This window comes from Carcharodon carcharias, chromosome 21 (genome assembly GCF_017639515.1).
Source record: "Carcharodon carcharias isolate sCarCar2 chromosome 21, sCarCar2.pri, whole genome shotgun sequence".
Taxonomy (NCBI): domain Eukaryota; kingdom Metazoa; phylum Chordata; class Chondrichthyes; order Lamniformes; family Lamnidae; genus Carcharodon; species Carcharodon carcharias.
Window position 1 is genome coordinate 22,901,496 of NC_054487.1, and position 18,941 is coordinate 22,920,436.

The 18,941-nt window shown below is 45.8% G+C and overlaps 1 protein-coding gene across 6 annotated transcripts in view; it reads left to right on the top strand.

The window, feature by feature from the left end:
* LOC121293109 (F-actin-monooxygenase MICAL2-like) overlaps positions 1-18,941 on the top strand; it is a 590,417-nt gene that overhangs the window by 261,252 nt on the left and 310,224 nt on the right. For all 6 annotated transcript variants that reach the window (XM_041215769.1, XM_041215771.1, XM_041215772.1 and 3 more), the window contains one exon: positions 1,880-1,975. In XM_041215769.1, the coding sequence (XP_041071703.1) occupies positions 1,880-1,975 (96 nt within the window). The remainder of the gene's footprint in view (positions 1-1,879; positions 1,976-18,941) is intronic.

Below are 18,941 nucleotides of genomic sequence, written 5' to 3' on the forward strand. Positions count from 1 at the left end.
TGCTGAGAGTGATGAGAGGTTGATGAAGGTGAGGTGTCAGTGCTGCTGGGACTGTTGAGGGGGTGATTAAGCCGAGGTGTCAGTGCTGCTGGGAGTGACGAAGGTGAGATGTCAGTGCTGCTGGGAGTGATGAAGATGAGATGTCAGTGCTGCTGGGAGTGATGAAGGTGAGATGTCAGTGCTGCTGGGAGTGATGAAAATGAGATGTCAGTGCTGCTGGGAGTGATGAAGATGAGATGCCAGTGCTGCTGGGAGTTATGAAGGTGAGATGTCAGTGCTACTGGGAGTGATGAAGGTGATATGTCAGTGCTGCTGGAAGTGATGAAGGTGAGATGTCAGTGCTGCTGGGAGTGATGAAGGTGAGATGTCAGTGCTGCTGGTGTGATGTCAGTGCTACTGGGAGTGATGAAGGTGAGATGTCAATGCTGCTGGGTGTGATGAAGATGAGGTCTCAGTGCTGCTGGGAGTCATGAGGGGGTGATGAAGCCGAGGTGTCAGTGCTGCTGAGAGCGATCAGAGTTTGATGAAGGTGAGGTGTCAGTGCTGCTGGGACTGTTGAGGGGGTGATTAAGCCGAGGTGTCAGTGCTGCTGGGAGTGATGAAGATGAGGTCTCAGTGTTGCTGGGAGTGATGAGGGGGCGATTAAGCCGAGGTGTCAGTGCTGCTGGGAGTGACGAAGGTGAGATGTCAGTGCTGCTGGGAGTGATGAAGGTGAGATGTCAGTGCTGCTGGGAGTGATGAAGATGAGATGTCAGTGCTGCTGGGAGTGATGAAGGTGAGATGTCAGTGCTGCTGGGAGTGATGAAAATGAGATGTCAGTGCTGCTGGGAGTGATGAAGATGAGATGTCAGTGCTGCTGGAGTGATGAAGATGAGAGGTCAGTGCTGCTGGGTGTGATGAAGGTGAGATGTCAGTGCTGCTGGGAGTGATGAAGATGAGATGTCAGTGCTGCTGGAATTGATGAAGGTGAGATGTCAGTGCTGCTGGGAGTGATGAAGGTGAGATGTCAGTGCTGCTGGGAGTGATGAAGGTGAGATGTCAGTGCTGCTGGGAGTGATGACGGTGATATGTCAGTGCTGCTGGGAGTGATGAAGGTGAGATGTCAGTGCTGCTGGGAGTGATGAAGGTGAGATGTCAGTGCTGCTGGGAGTGATGAAGGTGAGATATCAGTGCTGCTGGGAGTGATGGCGGCGTGATGTCAGTGCTGCTGGGAGTGATGAAGGTGAGATGTCAGTGCTGCTGGGAGTGATGAAGGTGAGATGTCAATGCTGCTGGGAGTGATGAAGATGAGATGTCAGTGCTGCTGAGAGTGATGAAGGTGAGATGTCAGTGCTGCTGGGAGTGATGAAGATGAGATGTCAGTGCTGCTGGGAGTGATGAAGGTGAGATGTCAGTGCTGCTGGGAGTGATGAAGGTGAGATGTCAATGCTGCTGGGAGTGATGAAGATGAGATGTCAGTGCTGCTGGGAGTGATGAAGGTGAGATGTCAGTGCTGCTGGGAGTGATGGCGGTGTGATGTCAGTGCTGCTGGGAGTGATGAAGGTGTTGCTGGGATGTATGAAGGTGAGAGGCTGCAAGTCTCGTTGATCCAGAATTATTTTCCTTTGCCATTGTGAAGTAATTCTGTTGATTGGGTGTCACTGATTTATAATTACCATCACTTCTCCTGAGTCCCAAATCATCCTCCTTTCATCCCAGTGCTTGACATTTTTAAACATGGTTTAATTTTCCCTTTTTTCTCTCTTTTCTCCATCTTGCCTTCCCCTGCTTTCCATGGACCCTTGCTTTGTGTTGCTGCTTGTTACTTGACTGCTCTTCTGCCCTCTGCATCCCTCTCCTCCCCAACCCTTGGCTGAACATCATCACTCTATGCTGACAGCGATCAAACATGTTCGAGGAAGAATATCCTGGCCAACAGCCTTACAGCAGACAAAGAGATGTCCCACAACTGAGTGCTGTTCCTCAGTGGAAACAGGTAACTATCTATCTGAAATTCTCTGCTGCAGACCGCCAGTGTACTGCTCAGGGTTTAAGAGTCAAGCGGTGCTATTGCATCCATTGTTCACCTTCATACCACAGGACCTTTACTGGGACAATGGTAAGTTTCTGACTTTTTTGCTGCCAAGTTGACTGTTGGAGACTCCATATTGGTGATGCACATGATGAGAGTGCAAGGGTTTCACCTGACTACAAACTGAATGTGCGCACGGGCAAGGCATCAGTAAAACAGACCACAGGCGACATCCCAGCCACAAATTGCATTGAGTGATGTGCACCCTTACATAAGATTACATAGTATATCTAACACGGAAACAGGCCATTCAGCCCAACCAGTCTATGCTGGTGTTTCTGCTTCATTGAGCCCCCTTCCGTCGTATCTAAATCTATCATCATAACTCTCTATTCCCTTCTCCCCCCTATGCTCATCCAGCTTCCCCCTAAATGCATCTGTACTATTCACTTCAGCCATTCCTTGTGGGAATGATTTCCACACTCTTTGGGAAAACAGTTTCTCTGGAATTCCTCATTGCATTTCTTGGTGACTATCTTATGTTGATGTCCTCTCATTTTGCTTTTCCCCACAAGAGGAAACATGCTCTTTGTGTCCGCTCTATTAAAACCTTTCAGAATTATAAAGACCTCAATCAGATCATCCCTCAGCCTTCTTTCCTCAAGAGAGAAGAGATCCAGCCTGTCAATCCCTTCCTGTTATGTATACTTACACATTTCTGGGATCATTCTTGTAAACCTTCTCTGCACCCTCCCCAGTGCCTCTATATCCTTTTTGTAATATGGTGACCAGAACTGCACCCAGTACTCTGTGCAGTCTAACTAAGATTTGATAAAGGTTCGGCAGAACTTGTCTCCTTTTCAATTCTATCCCTCTAGAAATAAAGCCGAGTGCTTGGTTTACTATTTTCATGTGGCACAACTTTTGCTGTTGGTCTGTTTGTACTCTGAGATCCCTATGTTCCTTTAACACACCGAGGCTTCCCCTATTCATCTTACTCAAAGGTTTGACCTCACAATTATCTGTGTTGAACTTCATTTGGAAATGATTTACCTTTTCTGCAAATTTGTTCACGTCCTTCTGCGATTTGTTGCGGTCCTCCTGAGTATTGTGTATAAGCCACAAACCAGTGTCATCTGCAAATTTAAAAATTGTGTTTTTGATTGCTACAAGTTAGCTTCCCTCAGCTGTCTTTTCAGAATTTGAGTATTCAATGCAGTGCTTATGGGAACAAATTTTCAGTTTGGTTAGATTTGAGACAAAGATGAAGGTGATAATATTTTCCCAATTTGACAAAGTTCATCTGTTCTGTTTGTGTCCTGAAGGTGTTTGATGGGGACCGTGTAGAGGGAGCTTTACTCTGTATCTAAACCCGTGCAGTTCCTGCCCTGAGTGTTTGATGGGGACACTGTAGAGGAAGCTTTACTCTGTATCTCATCCCGTGCAGTTCCTATCCTGAGAGTGTTTGATGGGGACACTGTAGAGGGAGCTTTACTCTGTATTGAACCCCGTGTTGTACCTGTCTTGGGAGTGTTTGATGGGGACAGTGTAGAGGGAGCTTTACTCTGTATCTAAGCCCATGCAGTTCCTGCCCTGAGAGTGTTGGATGGGGACACTGTAGAGGGAGCTTTACTCTGTATCTAACCCCGTGCTGTACCCGTCCTGGGAGTGTTTGATGGGGACAGTGTAGAGGGAGCTTCACTCTGTATCTAACCTTGTGCTGTACCTGTCCTGGGAGTGTTTGATGGAGGCAGTGTAGAGGGAGCTTTATTCTGTATCTAACCCCGTGCTGTACCTGTCCTGGGAGTGTTTGATGGAGGCAGTGTAGAGGGAGCTTTACTCTGTATCTAACCCCGTGCTCTTGGGGAGAGTTTAAACTAGATTGGCAGGGGGTTGGGAATCTGAGGGGAAATTCGGAGAGGAGAGGAGAAAAACTGGCAGTGGGATGGTAGAGAGCTATTAACTGATAAGGAGGATGTAACAGAGAGTAGCATCAAGGCAGACAGAATACTTGGAGAGTTTGATAGAATTAGAGTAGGCAGCAGTAAGTCATTAGATGGGGTCAGAATAAGCGGGAAAGTAGAAAAGCCTAAATCAGGGCTAATGGGCATGTATGTGAATGCACGGAGTGTGATTAATAAGATACTGCAGGCAGAGGTTGACAAATGGAATTGTGATATTATTGCTATAACAGAGACCTGGCTCAAAGAAAGGCAGGACTGGACGTTAAACATCCCTGGATACAAGGTGTTTAGGAGAAATAGGACAGGAAGGAAAGGAAGAAAATGTGGGGGGTTGAGGTGAGGTGTGTTGGGGGAGTAGCAGTATTGATTAAAAATGGCATTCGAGCACTAGAGAGAGGATGTTCCAAAGGATACAAGGATGGAATCTCTCTGGCTAGAGGTAAGGAATGGGAAAGGTGCAATAACATTGATTAGTGTAGTATATAGACCACCAACTAGTGGAAGGAATATGGAGAAACAAATTTGCAAAGAAATTACATTGATGCAAGAATTAGAGTAATCATAATGGGGCACTTCAATTATCCAACTATAGACTAGGATAGGAATAGTACAAAGGGACAAGAGGGGCAAGAGTTCCTGGAATGAGTTCAAGATAATTTTCTACAGTAGTACGTTTCCAGTCCAACGAGAGGGCATGCATTTTTGGACCTGGTCCTGGGGAATGAGTTGGCCCAGGTGGATTAAGTATCAGTATCGTAAGGTTTAGGTTAATTATGGGAAAGGATAGAGAAGAATCCAGAGCAGGGATAATTAATTGGGGGAAAGCCAACTTTGATGGGATGAGTGCATCTGAATCGAGTGAGTTGGAATCAAATGTTGGCAGAAAAGACAGTGACTGAACAATGGAACATCTTCAAAGAAGAAGTACTTCAGGCAATGCCCAGCTATATTCCTTTGAAGGGGAAAGGTAGGACAAATAAATCCAGAGCACCCTGGATGACGAGGGAGATGGAGGTGAAGATGTAAAGGAAGAAGTGTACTTACGACAGATGTCAGGTAGAAAATACAGTGGAGAGTCAGGCTGAATATAGAAGGACCAGAGAGGAAGTGAAGAAATTAGTAAGAAAAGCAAGGAGAGAGCATGAAAAGAGGCTGGCAGTGAACATAAAAGGGAATCCCAAGGTCTTTTATAAGCATGTACATAATAAAAGGGTGGTAAAAGAAAGATTAGGGCCAATTAGGGACAAAAAAGGGGACTTGCATGTGGAGGCTGGGGAAGTAGCAGAAATGTTAAACATGTACTCTGCATATGTCATTGGTGGGGAGGCAATGGCGTAGTTGTATTGTTGCTCTACTAGTGATCCAGAAACCCAGCATAATGCTCTGGTGACCCGGGTTTGAATCCTACCACGGCAGATGGTGAAATGTGAATTCAATAAAAGTCTGAAATTAAAAGTCTAATGATGACCATGAAACCTTTGTCGATGCCCTTACCTGGTCTGTCCTACATATGGCTTCAGACCCACAGCACTGTGGTTGACTCTTAAATGCCCTCTGAACAAGGGCAGCTAGGGATGGGCAATAAATGCTGGCCTAGCCAGCGATGCCCACATTCCACAAATGAATTTAAAAAAAAGAAGATGCTACCCAGGCTGAGGTGAGAGAGGAGGTAACTGGTACACTAGAAAAACTTACAATTGAGAGGGAGGAGGTGTTGGAAGGTTATCTTTACTTAAAATAGATAAGGTATCAGGACTGGATGAGATGCATCCAAGTGTACTGACGGAAGTGAGAGTGGAAATTGCTGAGGCACAAGAGGACAGGAGAACTGCAAATGTTACACCCTTGTTCAAAAAGGGTGCAAGGATAAAGCCGGCAACTACAGACCAGTCAGTTTGACTTCAGTGGTAGGGAAACTTCTGGAAACTACAGTTCAGGACAAAATCAATAGTCACTTAGACTAGTGCAGGATAATTAAGGAAAGCCAGCATGGAGTCATTATGGGAAAATCATGTTTAACTAACTTGCTGGAGTTTTTTTGAGGATGTAACAGAGAACGTTGCTAAGGCAACACTGTTGATGTGGTATATATGGATTTTCAAAAGGCATTTGATACAGTGCCACACAACAGACCTGAGCAAAATTCTAGGTCATAGAATAAAAGGGAAAATAGGCACTTGGATAAGAAATTGGCTGAGTGACAGGAAACAGCGAGTAGTGATAAATGGTTGTTTTTCAGATTGGAGGAAGGTTTGTAGTGGAGTTCCCCAGGGATCAGTGTTGGGACCCTTGTTCTTCCTGATATATATTAATGACCTAGACTGTATGCAGGACATGATTTCAAAACATGCAGATGATATGAAGATTAGAAATGTTGTCAACTGTGATGGGGATAGACATGTCAGTGGATTGAGCAGACAAGTGGCAGATGAAGTTCAATGCAGAGAAGTGTGAAGTGATTCATTTTGGCAGCAAGAATATAGAGAGATGGTATAAAATAAAGGGAGAAGCTCTAAAGGAGGTCCAGAAACAAAGTGTATACTTACATAGGTCATTCAAGATGGCAGGGCATGTTGAGAGAGCAGTTAATAAAGCATATAGTATCTTAGACTTTATTAATCAGGGCATTGAGTACAAGAATAAAGAGGTCATGTTGAACTTGTATAAGACACTAGTTAGGCCTCATCTGGAGTACTGTGTCCAGTTCTGGGTGCCATACTTGAGAAAGGATGTGGAGGCATTGGAGAGAGTACAAAGCAGATTCACAGAATGACTCCCGGGATGAAGAACTGTAGCTGTGAGGATAGATTGGAGAGGTTGGGCTGTTTTCCTTGGAGAAAAGGAGGCTGGGAGGAGACTTGATAGAGGTATTTAAAATCTTGAGGGGTATGGACAGGGTAAAGGATGAGAAGCTGTTCCCACTCAAGGGAGCATCAACAACTAGAGGGCACAGATTCAAAATAATTTTCCAAAGGAGTAAATGTGATGTAAGGAAAAATTCTTTCACCCAGAGGGTGGTTGGAGTCTCAAATGAACTCCCTGAAAGGGTGGTAGAGGCAGGTTTGATAGAGGTATTAAAAAGGGAATTGGATTGCTACCTGAAAATAGAGAATGTGCAAGGTTACAGGGATAAGGCAGAGGAGTGGGAGTAGATGGAATGCTCTTTCAGAGAGCCAACGCAGACTTGATGGGCTGAATGGCCTCCTTCTGTACTGTAAAGATTCTGTGATTCCAGGGGGCACATGCCCTAGGAGTGTTTGATGGGGACAGTGTAGAGGGAGCTTTACTCTGTATCTAACCCCGTGCTGTACCTGTCCTGGGAGTGTTTGATGGGGACAGTGTAGAAGGAGCTTTACTCTGGATCTAACCCTGTGCTGTACCTGTCCTGGGAGTGTTTGGGGACACTGTAGAAGGACCTTTAATGAAAACCTTTAATGATGCATTGATAGGGTTGAATGAGGAGAAAAGGGAGTAGGGTCACGTGGAGCCAAATTACTAGTATAGACCAGTTTGGCTTCAGTATTTTCCGCCTGTCTGACTTTGTGTATTGAAAGTGAAAGCAGAAGCTGAGGGTGAAAGGAGAGTGTTGTCCATTCTCAGAACTGAGGGGCTTCACATACATGCTCCTTTCCTGACCCCTGTTGTCTCTGCGCAGGGACGGAGAGGAGGAGGGTAATTTTGCTAACTTACTGCTGTGATTGTATCTGCTGTTGACTGGATGTTGGAGTGTCCATTGTAACATTTGTTTTCTCTCCCTGTATTTCTGATTGAAGAGAAGAGATGTGCTGCCAGTGCGAATCTGTCCCAAGACAGTTATCATGCTTCCCTGGCCTGTTCCTGGGTCATCTCATTGCACACAGGTGACATCACAGTATGGTGTTGCAAGCTTCACGTGTGTAACTCTGCCTGATGTTGGTGACCTCAATTTGTGTCTCTTCTTAACCCATTCATTGTTCTCCCTTCAGTCCCTCCGTTCCACCAGGCTTGGTTTATACCAGATTCAGACAATCACTCAGGACTTAGTCAACCCCTGCATGGTGGAATCTTAACACAATTAATCCATTTTAATGTCTTCTGTCACAGCTAATCTCTGTGTAGCCTTACGAAGTATGTTATGTGTCAACAGAATGATGCACCATGGACATGGAGTCATTTCAGCTTTAAGAGGAGATTCAATCTATACCAAATCATGTTCTATTCCTGTCCTGGGAGTGTTTGTTGGGAACAGTGTAGAGGAAGCTTTACTCTGTATCTAACCCCATGCTGTACCTGTCCTAGGAGTGTTTGATGGGGACAGTGTACAGGGAGCTTTTATCTGTATCTAACCCTGTGCTGTACCTGTCCTGGGAGTGTTTGATGGGGACAGTGTAGAGGCAGCTTTACTCTGTATCTAACCCCGTGCTGTACCTGTCCCCGGGAGTGTTTGATGGGATAGTGTAGAGGGAGCCTTTGTATCTAACCCTGTGTTGTGCCTGTCCTGGGAGTGTTTGATGGGGACAGTGTAGAGGCAGCTTTACTCTGTATCTAACCCCGTGTTGTACCTGTCCTGGGAGTGTTTGATGGGGACAGTGTAGAGGAAGCTTTACTCTTTATCTAACCCTGTGCTGTGCTGTACCTGTCCTGGAAGTGTTTGATTAGGACAGTGTAGAAAGAGCACCAGGCCTCAACAAATTGCACCAGCACCCATTGTATTAAAAGTGGAAGCTGTGTCTGAAGCAGTTCCATTGAGATGTGAGCTGTGTCATCACATGATTGTGTACCTGAATCTCACTCCACTGTGCATTTTATTCCTAATCTTCCACCATCTTGTCCATAATAACCCGATTGGCCCTGACCTGTGTGTTATAGTCTGTTGCTGCACTTTGTTATGAAAGAGGCGATTCTGTGCCAAGTATTTGTTGTGGTTTAGTCCCTGCGATGAAGTTTTGTTCATGTTGTGCTGTTTTATATGATCTTGTATTCTTCAGGCTGTGGTCAAACCAGTAGAGGGGCAGCTGGTCAGCAACCAGGGCTTCGCTGCCCCCTCTGTTCCATCGCTGAACAGTCTCCGACAGGTACAGACCCAATGTGAGGGCAAGCACTCAGCATGACACAGCTCTTAATGCCTTACTGCCTTTTTCACTTGCTGATATAAATAGTGAACTCTTGACAGCAAATAATCGTTGGCGATGCCCCTGTTTGGTGTTACAGGAGTCATATATCACACTCACTGTTATGTTACAGGAGTCGTGTATCACACTCGCTGTTGTGTTACAGGAGTCGTGTATCACACTCGCTGTTGTGTTACAGTAGTCGTGTATCACACTCGCTGTTGTGTTACAGGAGTCGTGTATCACACTCGCTGTTGTGTTACAGGAGTCGTGTATCACACTCGCTGTTGTATTACGGGAGTCGTGTATCACACTCGCTGTTGTGTTACAGGAGTCGTGTATCACACTCGCTGTTGTGTTACAGGAGTCGTGTATCACACTCGCTGTTGTGTTACAGGAGTCGTGTATCACACTCGCTGTTGTGTTACAGGAGTCGTGTATCACACTCGCTGTTGTGTTACAGGAGTCGTGTATCACGCTCGCTGTTGTATTACAGGAATAATGCATCACACTTGCTGTTGTGTTACATATGTATCATACTCGCTGTTGTGTTCTGTGAGTCATATAACACTGGCACTGTTGTGTTTCATTAGTCGTGTGTCACACGCGCTGTTGTAATCTGTGAGTCGTGTGTCACAGTCTGATGTGTTCTGTGCGTAATGAATCACAATTGCTGTTGTGTTACGCATGTATCATACTCGCTGTTGTGTTCTGTGAGTTGTGTATCACACTCACTGTTGTGTTCTGTAAGTTGTGTGCCATACTCGCTGTTGTGTTACAGGAGTTCTGCATCACACTGGCTGTGTATTCTCTGATGCATCGCACACGCTGCTGTGTTCTGAGAAATGTGTATCACACTCACTATTGTGTTCTATGAGCTGTGTATCACTTGCTATTGTTTTACAGGAGTCGTGTATCACACTCGCTGTTGTGTTCTGTGAAATGTGTAGCACACTCACTGTTGTGTTCTCTGATTTATGCATCACACTCACGGTTATGTTACAGGAGTTGTGTATCACACTCGCTGTTGTGTTCTGTGAGTCATGTATCACACTCATTGTGTGTTACAGGTGTCATGCATCACACTTGCTGTTTTGTTCTGTGAATCAAGCGTCCCACTCGCTGTAGTGCTACAGGAGACTTTTATCACACTCATCACTCTGTTCTGTGAGTCGTGCATCACACTCGATGCTGTGCTTCAGGATTGTGTGTCACTCTCGCTGTGGTGTTACAGGAGTCGTGTATCACACTTGCTGTTGTGTTACAGGAGTCATGTATCACGCTCGCTGTTGTGTTCTGTGAGTCGTGCATCACACTCGATGCTGTGCTGCAGGTGTTCTGTATCACTTGCTTTTGTGTTCTGATCACACTCACGGTTGTGTCACTGGAGTTGCACATCACACACGCTGTTGTGTTCTGAGGGTCATGCATCACACTCTCTATTGTGTTACAGGAGCCTGTATCTCACACACTATTGTGTTTCAGGACTCATACATCACATTTGCATGTTGCATTGCAGAATTGCATATCGCACTCTATTCTGCTACGAGTCATGTATCACACTCGCTCTTGTGTTCTTTGAGTCTTGTACTACACTCATTAATGTGTTACTGGAGTCACGTATCTCACAACTATCTATGACACTCACTGCTGTGACTGTCATGTATCACACTCGCTGTTGTGTTCTATGAGTCGTGTCTCACCGGCAATGTTATGTGACTGGAGTTGTGTATCACACTCGCTGTTCTGTGAGATGTGCATCATACTTGCTGTTGTGTTCTGTGAGTCATGCATCACTTGCTGTTGTGTTCTGAGAGTCGTGTATCACACTCACTGTTGTATTTCAGGAGTCATGTCTCTCACTCGCTATTGTTTTGAGTTGTGTATCACACTCGCATGTTGCATTGCAGGAATTGTGTATCACAGTTGATATTGTGAGATGTGCATCACACTCGCTCTTCTGTTCTGTGAGATGTGTATCACACTTGCTGTATTGTTCTGTGAGGTGTGTATCACACTCGCTATTGTTACAGGAGCCTTGAATCACACTTGCTCTTGTGTTCTGTGAGTCTTGTACCACACTCACCATTGTATTGTAGGACTTGGGTACCTTGCCTGCTGTTGTGCTCTGAGTCATGTACCACACTCGCTGTTGTATTCTGTGATTCGTGTATCGTACTCGGTGTTGTGTTTGGTGAGTTGTGTATCACAATATTGTGTTACAGGGATTGTGTATCACACTTGCTGTCTTTTTCCGTGAGTCGTGTATCACTCACTTATATTACAGAAGTTGTACATCATACTCACTCTTGTGTTCTGTGAGTCATGTATCACACTTGCTGTCTTTTTTTGTGGGTCGTGTAGCACACTTGCTGTTGTGTTCTGTGAGTCGTGTATCACAATCGCTGTTGTGTTACAGCAGTCATGTATCACACTCGCTATTGTATTCTGTGAATTGTGTATCACACTCACTATTGTGTTCTGTGAATCAAGTAACACGGTTGCTGTTTTGTTACAGAAGTCGTGTATCACACTCGCTGTTGTGTTCTGTGAGTTGTGTATCACACTCGCTGTCCTTTTCTCTGAGTCATGGAGCATACTTGCTTTTGTGTTGTGAGTCATATTACACTCATGTTGTGTTCTGTGAATTGTGTACCACACTCGCTGTTGGCTCTGTGTTGTGTATCATGTATCACACTTGCTTTTTTGTTCCGTGAGTCATGCGTCAACGTTGCTGTTCTGTCACAACAATCGTATATCACACACGCTGTTGTGTTACAGCAGTCGTGTAACACACTTGCTGCTGTGCTACATGAGTCATATATCACACTCTCTCTTGTGTTCACGGAATTGTGTATCACACTCACTGTTGTGTTCTCGGAGTTGTGTATCACACTCGCGGTTGTGTTCTCAGAGTTGTGTATCACACTTGCTGTTGTGTTCTGTGAGTCGTATATCACAGGCTACAGCAGTCATGTATCACACTTGCTGTGTGTTCCCTGATTTATGCATCACACTCACTGTTGTGTTGTGAGAGTCGTGTATCACAGGCGCTGTTGTGATCTATGAGTCATGTAGCACACTTGCTGTTGTATTACAGCAGTTATGTATCAGTGAGTTGTGTATCACGCTATTGTGTTACAGGAATTTTGTATCACACTTGCTGTCTTTTTCCGTGAGTTGTGTATCACACTTACTGTTATATTACAGAAGCCATATATCACATTCTCTCTTGTGTTTTGTGAGTTGCGCATCACACATTTTGCTGTTCTATGAGTCATGTATCACACACGCTGTTATGTTCTGTGAGTTGTGGTTCACACTCTCTCTTGTGTTCTCGGAGTTGTGTATCACACTCACTGTTGTGTTCTTTGAGTCGTGTATCACACTCGCTGTTGTGTTCTGAATCGTGTATCACACTTGCTGTTGTGTTCTGTGAGTTGTGTATCACACTCACTGTCCTTTTCTCTGAGTCATACAACACACGTGCTTTTGTGTTGTGAGTCGTGTATCACACTCATGTTGCGTTCTGTGAATTGTGTATCACACTCGCTGTTGTGTTCTGAGAGTCATGTATCACGCTTGCTGCTGTGCTACATGAATCGTGTATCGCAGTTCCTGTTGTGTTACACGCATCGTGTATCACAGTTACTGTTGTGTTCTATGAGTTGTGTATCACACTCGCTGTTGTGTCACAGGAGTTGTGAATCACAGTCTCTGTTCTGTTACAAAAATCATGTATCACACTCACAGATGTGTTACAGGAATTGTGTATCTCACTCGTGTTGTGTTGCAGGATTCGTGTATCACAGTTGCTGTGTCCCATGAGTCGTGTTTCACACTCGCTGTTGTGCTACGAGTCATGTATCACACTTGCTATTGTGTTCTGAGAGTTGTGCATGACATTTGCTGTTGTGCTACATCAGTTGTGAATCACAGTCCCTGTAATCTGAGTTGGGCATCACACTTGCTGTTGTGTTACAGGAGCCGCGTATCAATTCACTGTTACCTGATTCGTGTGTCACACTCACTGTTGTGTTATAGGAGTCATGTTTCACACTCGCTGTTGTGTCACTGGAGTTGTGAATCACACTCGCTTTTCTGTTACAGGAGTCAGGTACCACCCTCACTGATGTGTTACAGGAATTGTGTATCTCACTCACTGTTGTGTTGCAGTATTTGTGTATCACAGTCGCTGTTATGTTCTGTCATATAATCACACTCACTGTTGTGTTCTGAGAGTCATGTGTCATACTCGCTGCTTTGTCACAGGTGTTGTGTTTCACACTCACTGTTGTGTTACAGGAGTCTTGTTTCACACTGTGTTCTGTTAATTGTGTACCACACTGACTGTTTTTTTCCTGTGAGTCATGTATCTCACTCGCTGTTGTGTTCTGAGAGCTCTGCATCATATTTGATGTTGTGCTACATGAGTTGTCTGCCATAGTTGCTGTTGTTATGCCTAGAGTTGGGTATCACACTTGCTGTTGTGTTGCACGCATCATGTATCAGACTCACTGTTGTGTTACAGCAGTCATGTAATACACTCGCCGTTGTTGTACTGAAGTCCTGTATCAAACTCAAACTGTTACACGAGTCATGTATGACACTCTTGTGTTCTGAGTCGTGTATCTCACTTGTTGTGTTCTGTGAGTTGTGTATCACACTCGCTGTCTTTTTCCATGAGTCGTGTATCACACTCGCTGTTATATTACAGGAGTTGTGTATCACACTCACTCTTGTGTTCTGTGGGTTGTGTATCACACTTGCTTTTGTGTTCTGTGAGTTGCGTATCACAGTGGCTGTTGTGTTACTGCAGTCGTGTATCACACTCACTGTTGTGTTCTGAATCATGTATCACACTTGGTCCTGTGTTCTGAGTCTTCTATCACAGTCGCTATTGTGTTACAGCAGTCGTGTTTCACGCTCGCTGTTGTGCTACATGAGTCATGCATCACACTCGCTTTGTGTTCTGTGAATTGTGTATCACACTCGCTGTTGTGTTCTGAGTCATGTATCACACTCGCTATCCTTTTCTGTGAGTCATGTAGCACAATTGCTTTTGTGTTGTGTGTATCACACTCATGTTGTGTTCTGTGTGTCATGCATCACAATGGCTGTTGTGTTACAGGAGTTGTGTATCACGCTTGCTGTTGTGTTCTGTGTGTCTTGTATCACACTCGCTGTTTGATACTGTGAGTTGTGTATCACACTCACTGTAGTGTGATTCAAGTCCTGTATCACTCTCACTGTTGTCTTAAAGGAGTTGTGTATTACACTCACTCTTGTGTTCTGAATCATGTATAACACTTGCCGATGTGCTCTGTGTGTCATGTATCACACTTGCTATCGTGTTCTGTGAGTCATGTACAGGTGTTGACACTGAAACATAGATGGACCGTACAAGAGCTGACAATGGATCACACACAGACTATTATTGAGCTGACACTGAGACATACGTGGACCATACTGGAGCTGACACTGAGACGCACATGGACCGCACTGGAGCTGACACTGAGAAACACACATGGGCCATCCAGCAGCTGACACTGAGACGCACACACGAATCATACAGGAGCTGACACGGATACACACACACAGACCGTACAGGAGCTGACACAGTGACACACATGGATTGTATAGGGGCTGACACGGAGACACACACGGAATCTTTAGAAGCTGACACTAGGACACACATGGACCATCAAGATGCAGTCACTGAGACACACACACACTCTACAAGAGCTGTCACTGAGACACAAACGGACTGTACAGGTGCTGACACTGAGACACGCAGGAGCTGTCACTGAGAGGGAGACTGTACAGGAGCTGTCACTGAGACACACAGACTGTACAGGAGCTGTCACTGAGAGAGACACTGACTGTACAGGAGCTGTCACTGAGAGAGACACAGACTGTACAGCAGCTATCACTGAGAGACACAGACTGTACAGCAGCTGTCACTGAGAGAAACACTGACTGTACAGGAGCTGTCACTGAGACATACACAGTCTGTACAGGAGCTGTCACTGAGACACACACAGACTGTATAGGAGCTGATTCTGAAACACACGCAAGGACCGTACAGGAGCTGACACTAAGACACACGCACAGACTGTACAGGAACTGTCACTGAGGCATAGATTGTGCAGGAGCTGCCACTGAGAGAGAGAGGCAGACTGTGTGCAGGAGCTATCACTCAGAGAGTCACATGACAGCAGTAGTCACTGACAAGATACACACTGTACAGGAACTGCCTATGAGAGAGGCACAGACTGTACAGGAGGAGTCACTGAGACACACACAGACTGTACAGGAGCTGTCACTGAGAGACACACTGACTGTACTGGAGCTGTCATTGAGAGAGTCATAGACTGTAAAGGAGTTGTCACTGAGAGACAGATTGTTAAGGAGCTGTCACTGAGAGAGAGAGTCTGTACAGGAGCTGACACAATAACACACACACTGCACGGGAGCTGTCACTGAAAGAGACAGTCTGTACAGGAGCTGACACTATGGCACACACAGGCCCTATAGGAGATGACATTGAGTCTTAGAGTCATTAAGGCACAGGAAGAGGCCATTCAGCCCATTGAGTCCTTAGCGGCACCCGTCAAGCAATCAATTGTCCCATTCTCCACTCTAACCCTGTAACCCTGCAAGTTTATTTCCCTCAAGTGCTCATCCAATTTTCTCCTGCAATCATTGATTGTCTCCACTTCCACTACCCTCAGAGGCAGTGAGTTCCAGGTCTCTACCACTCACTGTGTAAAAAAAATGTTCCTTCTCGCATTCTCCCTGGATCACTTGCCAAAATCTTAAATCTGTGTCTCCTTGTCCTTGCACCATCAGCCAATGGGAACAGTTTTTCCTTGTCTACCAAAAATAAGGAGACCAAAACTGCACACAATATTTGAGATGTGGCCTCACCTATGCCCTGTATAACTTGAGCATAACATCCTTACTTTTATACAAAAACAAAAATAGCTGGAAAAACTCAGCAGGTCGGACAGCATCTGTGGAGAGGAAGGCAGAGTTAACGTTTCGAGTCCGTATGACTCTTCATCAGAACTAAAGAAAAATAGAAATGAGGTGAAATATAAGCTGGTTGAGGGGGGTGGGACAGGTGGAGCTGGATAGAGGGCCAGTGATAGGTGGAGGCAAAGAAGAGATTGCCAAAGATGTCATAGACAAAAGGACAAAGGGGTGTTGATACTAGCTAAAGGATGTGCTAATGGTGACATTAAGGGTGGGAAGCAGGACGAGCAAGTGACAGATGGCCCTAGTGGGGGTGGGCTAGGGGGAAGGGATCGAAATAGGCTAACAGGTGGAGATGAAACAATGGATGGAAATACATTTTAAAATAATAATAGAAATAGGTGGGAAAAGAAAAATATAACAAATAAGTATGTAAATTATTAGAAAAAAGGGGATCAGAAAGGGGGTGGGGATGGAGGCGAGAGTTCATTTTCTGAAGTTGTTGAACTCACCGTTAAGTCCAGAAGGCTGTAAAGTGCCTAATCTGAAGATGAGGTGCTGCTCCTCCAGTTTGCTCCTGGCTTCACTGGAACAATGCAGCAAGCCAAGGATGGACATGTGGGCATGAGAGCAGGGTGGTGTATTGAAATGGCAAGCAACAGGGAGGTCTGGGTCATGCTTGCGGACAGACCGAAGGTGTTCCACAAAGTAGTCACCCAGTCTGCGTTTGGTCTCTCCAATATAGAGGAGATCACATTGGGAGCAGCAAATACAGTAGACTAAATTGAGGGAAGTGCAAGTGAAATGCTGCTTCACTTGAAAGCAGTGTTTGGGCCCTTGGACGGTGAGGAGGGGGGAAGTAAAGGGGCAGGTGATGCACCTTCTGCGTTTGCATGGAAGGTGCCATAGGTGGGGGTTGAGATGTAGGGGGTGATGGAGGAGTGGACCAGGGTGTCCCGGAGGGAACGGTCCCTACGGAATGCCGACGGGGGGGTGCGAAGGGAAGACGTGTTTGATGGCGGCATCATGTTGGAGTTGGCGGAAATAGCGGAGGATAATTCTTTGAATGCAGAGGCTGGTGGGGTGATAAGTGAGGGCAAGGAGGACCCCATCATAGTTCTGGGAGGGAGAGGGAGGTGTGAGGGCGGATGCGCGGGAGATGGGCCGGACACGGTTGAGGGCCCTGTTAACAACCGTGGGTGGAAAACCTCAGTTAAGGAAGAGGGAAAACATGTCAGAAGAACTGTTTTGGAAAGTGGCATCATCAGAACAGATGTGACAGAGGCAAAGGAACTGAGAGAATGGGATGGAGTCCTTAAAGGAAGCAGGGTGTGAGGAGCTGTAGTCAAGGTAGCTGTGGGAGTCGGTAGGCTTGTAATGAATATTGGTGGACAGTCAATCACCAGAAATTGAGACAGTGAGGTCAAGGATGGGAAGGGAAGTGTCAGTGATGGACCACGTGAAAATGATGGAGGGGTGGAAATTGGAAGCAAAATTAATAAATTTTTCCAGGCCCAGACAAGAGCATGAAATGGCACTGAAGCAGTTATCAATGTACCAGAGAAAGAGTTGTGGGAGGGTGCCTGAGTAGGACTGGAACAAGGAATGTTCCACATTCCCCATAAAGAGATAGGCATAACTGAGGCCCATGCAGGTACCCATAGTCACACCTTTTATTTGGAGGAAGTGAGATGAGTTTAAGGAGAAATTGTTCAGTGTGAGAACAAGTTCAGCTAGATGGAGGAGAGTGGTGGTGGATAGAGATTGTTCGGGCCTCTGTTCGAGGAAGAAGCTAAGGGCCCTCAGATCATCCCGGTGGGGGATGGAGGTGTAGAGGGATTGGACGTCCATGGTGAAGAGGCGGCGGTTGGGGCTAGGGAACTGGAAATTGTTGATATGACATAGGGCATCAGAGGAATTGCGGATGTAGGTGGGAAGGGACTGGACAAGGGGAGACAGAATGGAGTCAAAATAGCAAGAAATGAGTTCCGTGGGGCAGGAACAGGCTGACATGATCAGTCTGCCGGGACAGTCCTATTTGTGGATTTTGGGTAGGAGGTAGAAGCGGGCCGTCCGAGGTTAGGAGACTATGAGCTTGGAAGCTGTGGAGGGAAGATCTCCAGAGGAGGTGAGGTCAGTGACAGTCCTGGAAACAATAGCTTGATGTTCAGTGGTGGGGTCATGGTCCAGGGGAGGTAGGAGGAAGCGTCTGACAAGGGTGATGCTTTTGTAGTTCTGTTCCTCTCTGCGATAAGATTTCCGGATCTCTCTTTTGCCTTGTTACAACCACACCACCCCCCACCCCGACTCACCACCCCCCCCCCACCCCCCCCACCCCCTCCCCCCCACCTTAAATCAGCTTATATTTCACCCCTTTCCTAAGATTCACTCAGTTCTGTTGAAGGGTCATGAGGACTCGAAACGTCAACTCTTTTCTTCTCCGCCGATGCTGCCAGACCTGCTGAGTTTTTCCAGGTAATTCTGTTTTTGTTTTGGATTTCCAGCATCCGCAATTTTTTGTTTTTATCTCTTTGTTTAATTGACCGCCACTCCTCTTCAAGGAATGCCTACCTTGAAGAAGTTCTGTTCCTCTCTGCGACAAGATTTCCGTATCTCTCTTTTGCCTTATTACAACCACACCACCACCCCCCCAGTTCTCTCCCACCACCCCCTACCTTAAACCAGCTTATATTTCACCCCTTTCCTAAGATTCACTCAGTTCTGTTGAAGGGTCATGAGGACTTGAAACGTCAACTCTTTTCTTCTCCGCCGATGCTGCCAGAACTACTGAGTTTTTCCAGGTAATTCTGTTTTTGTTTTTTATATCGTGGTGCTGTTGTTGTCTGGCGTACTGACCTCTACCTCGCAGATGCTGAGCGCCAGCTCACAGACACTCTC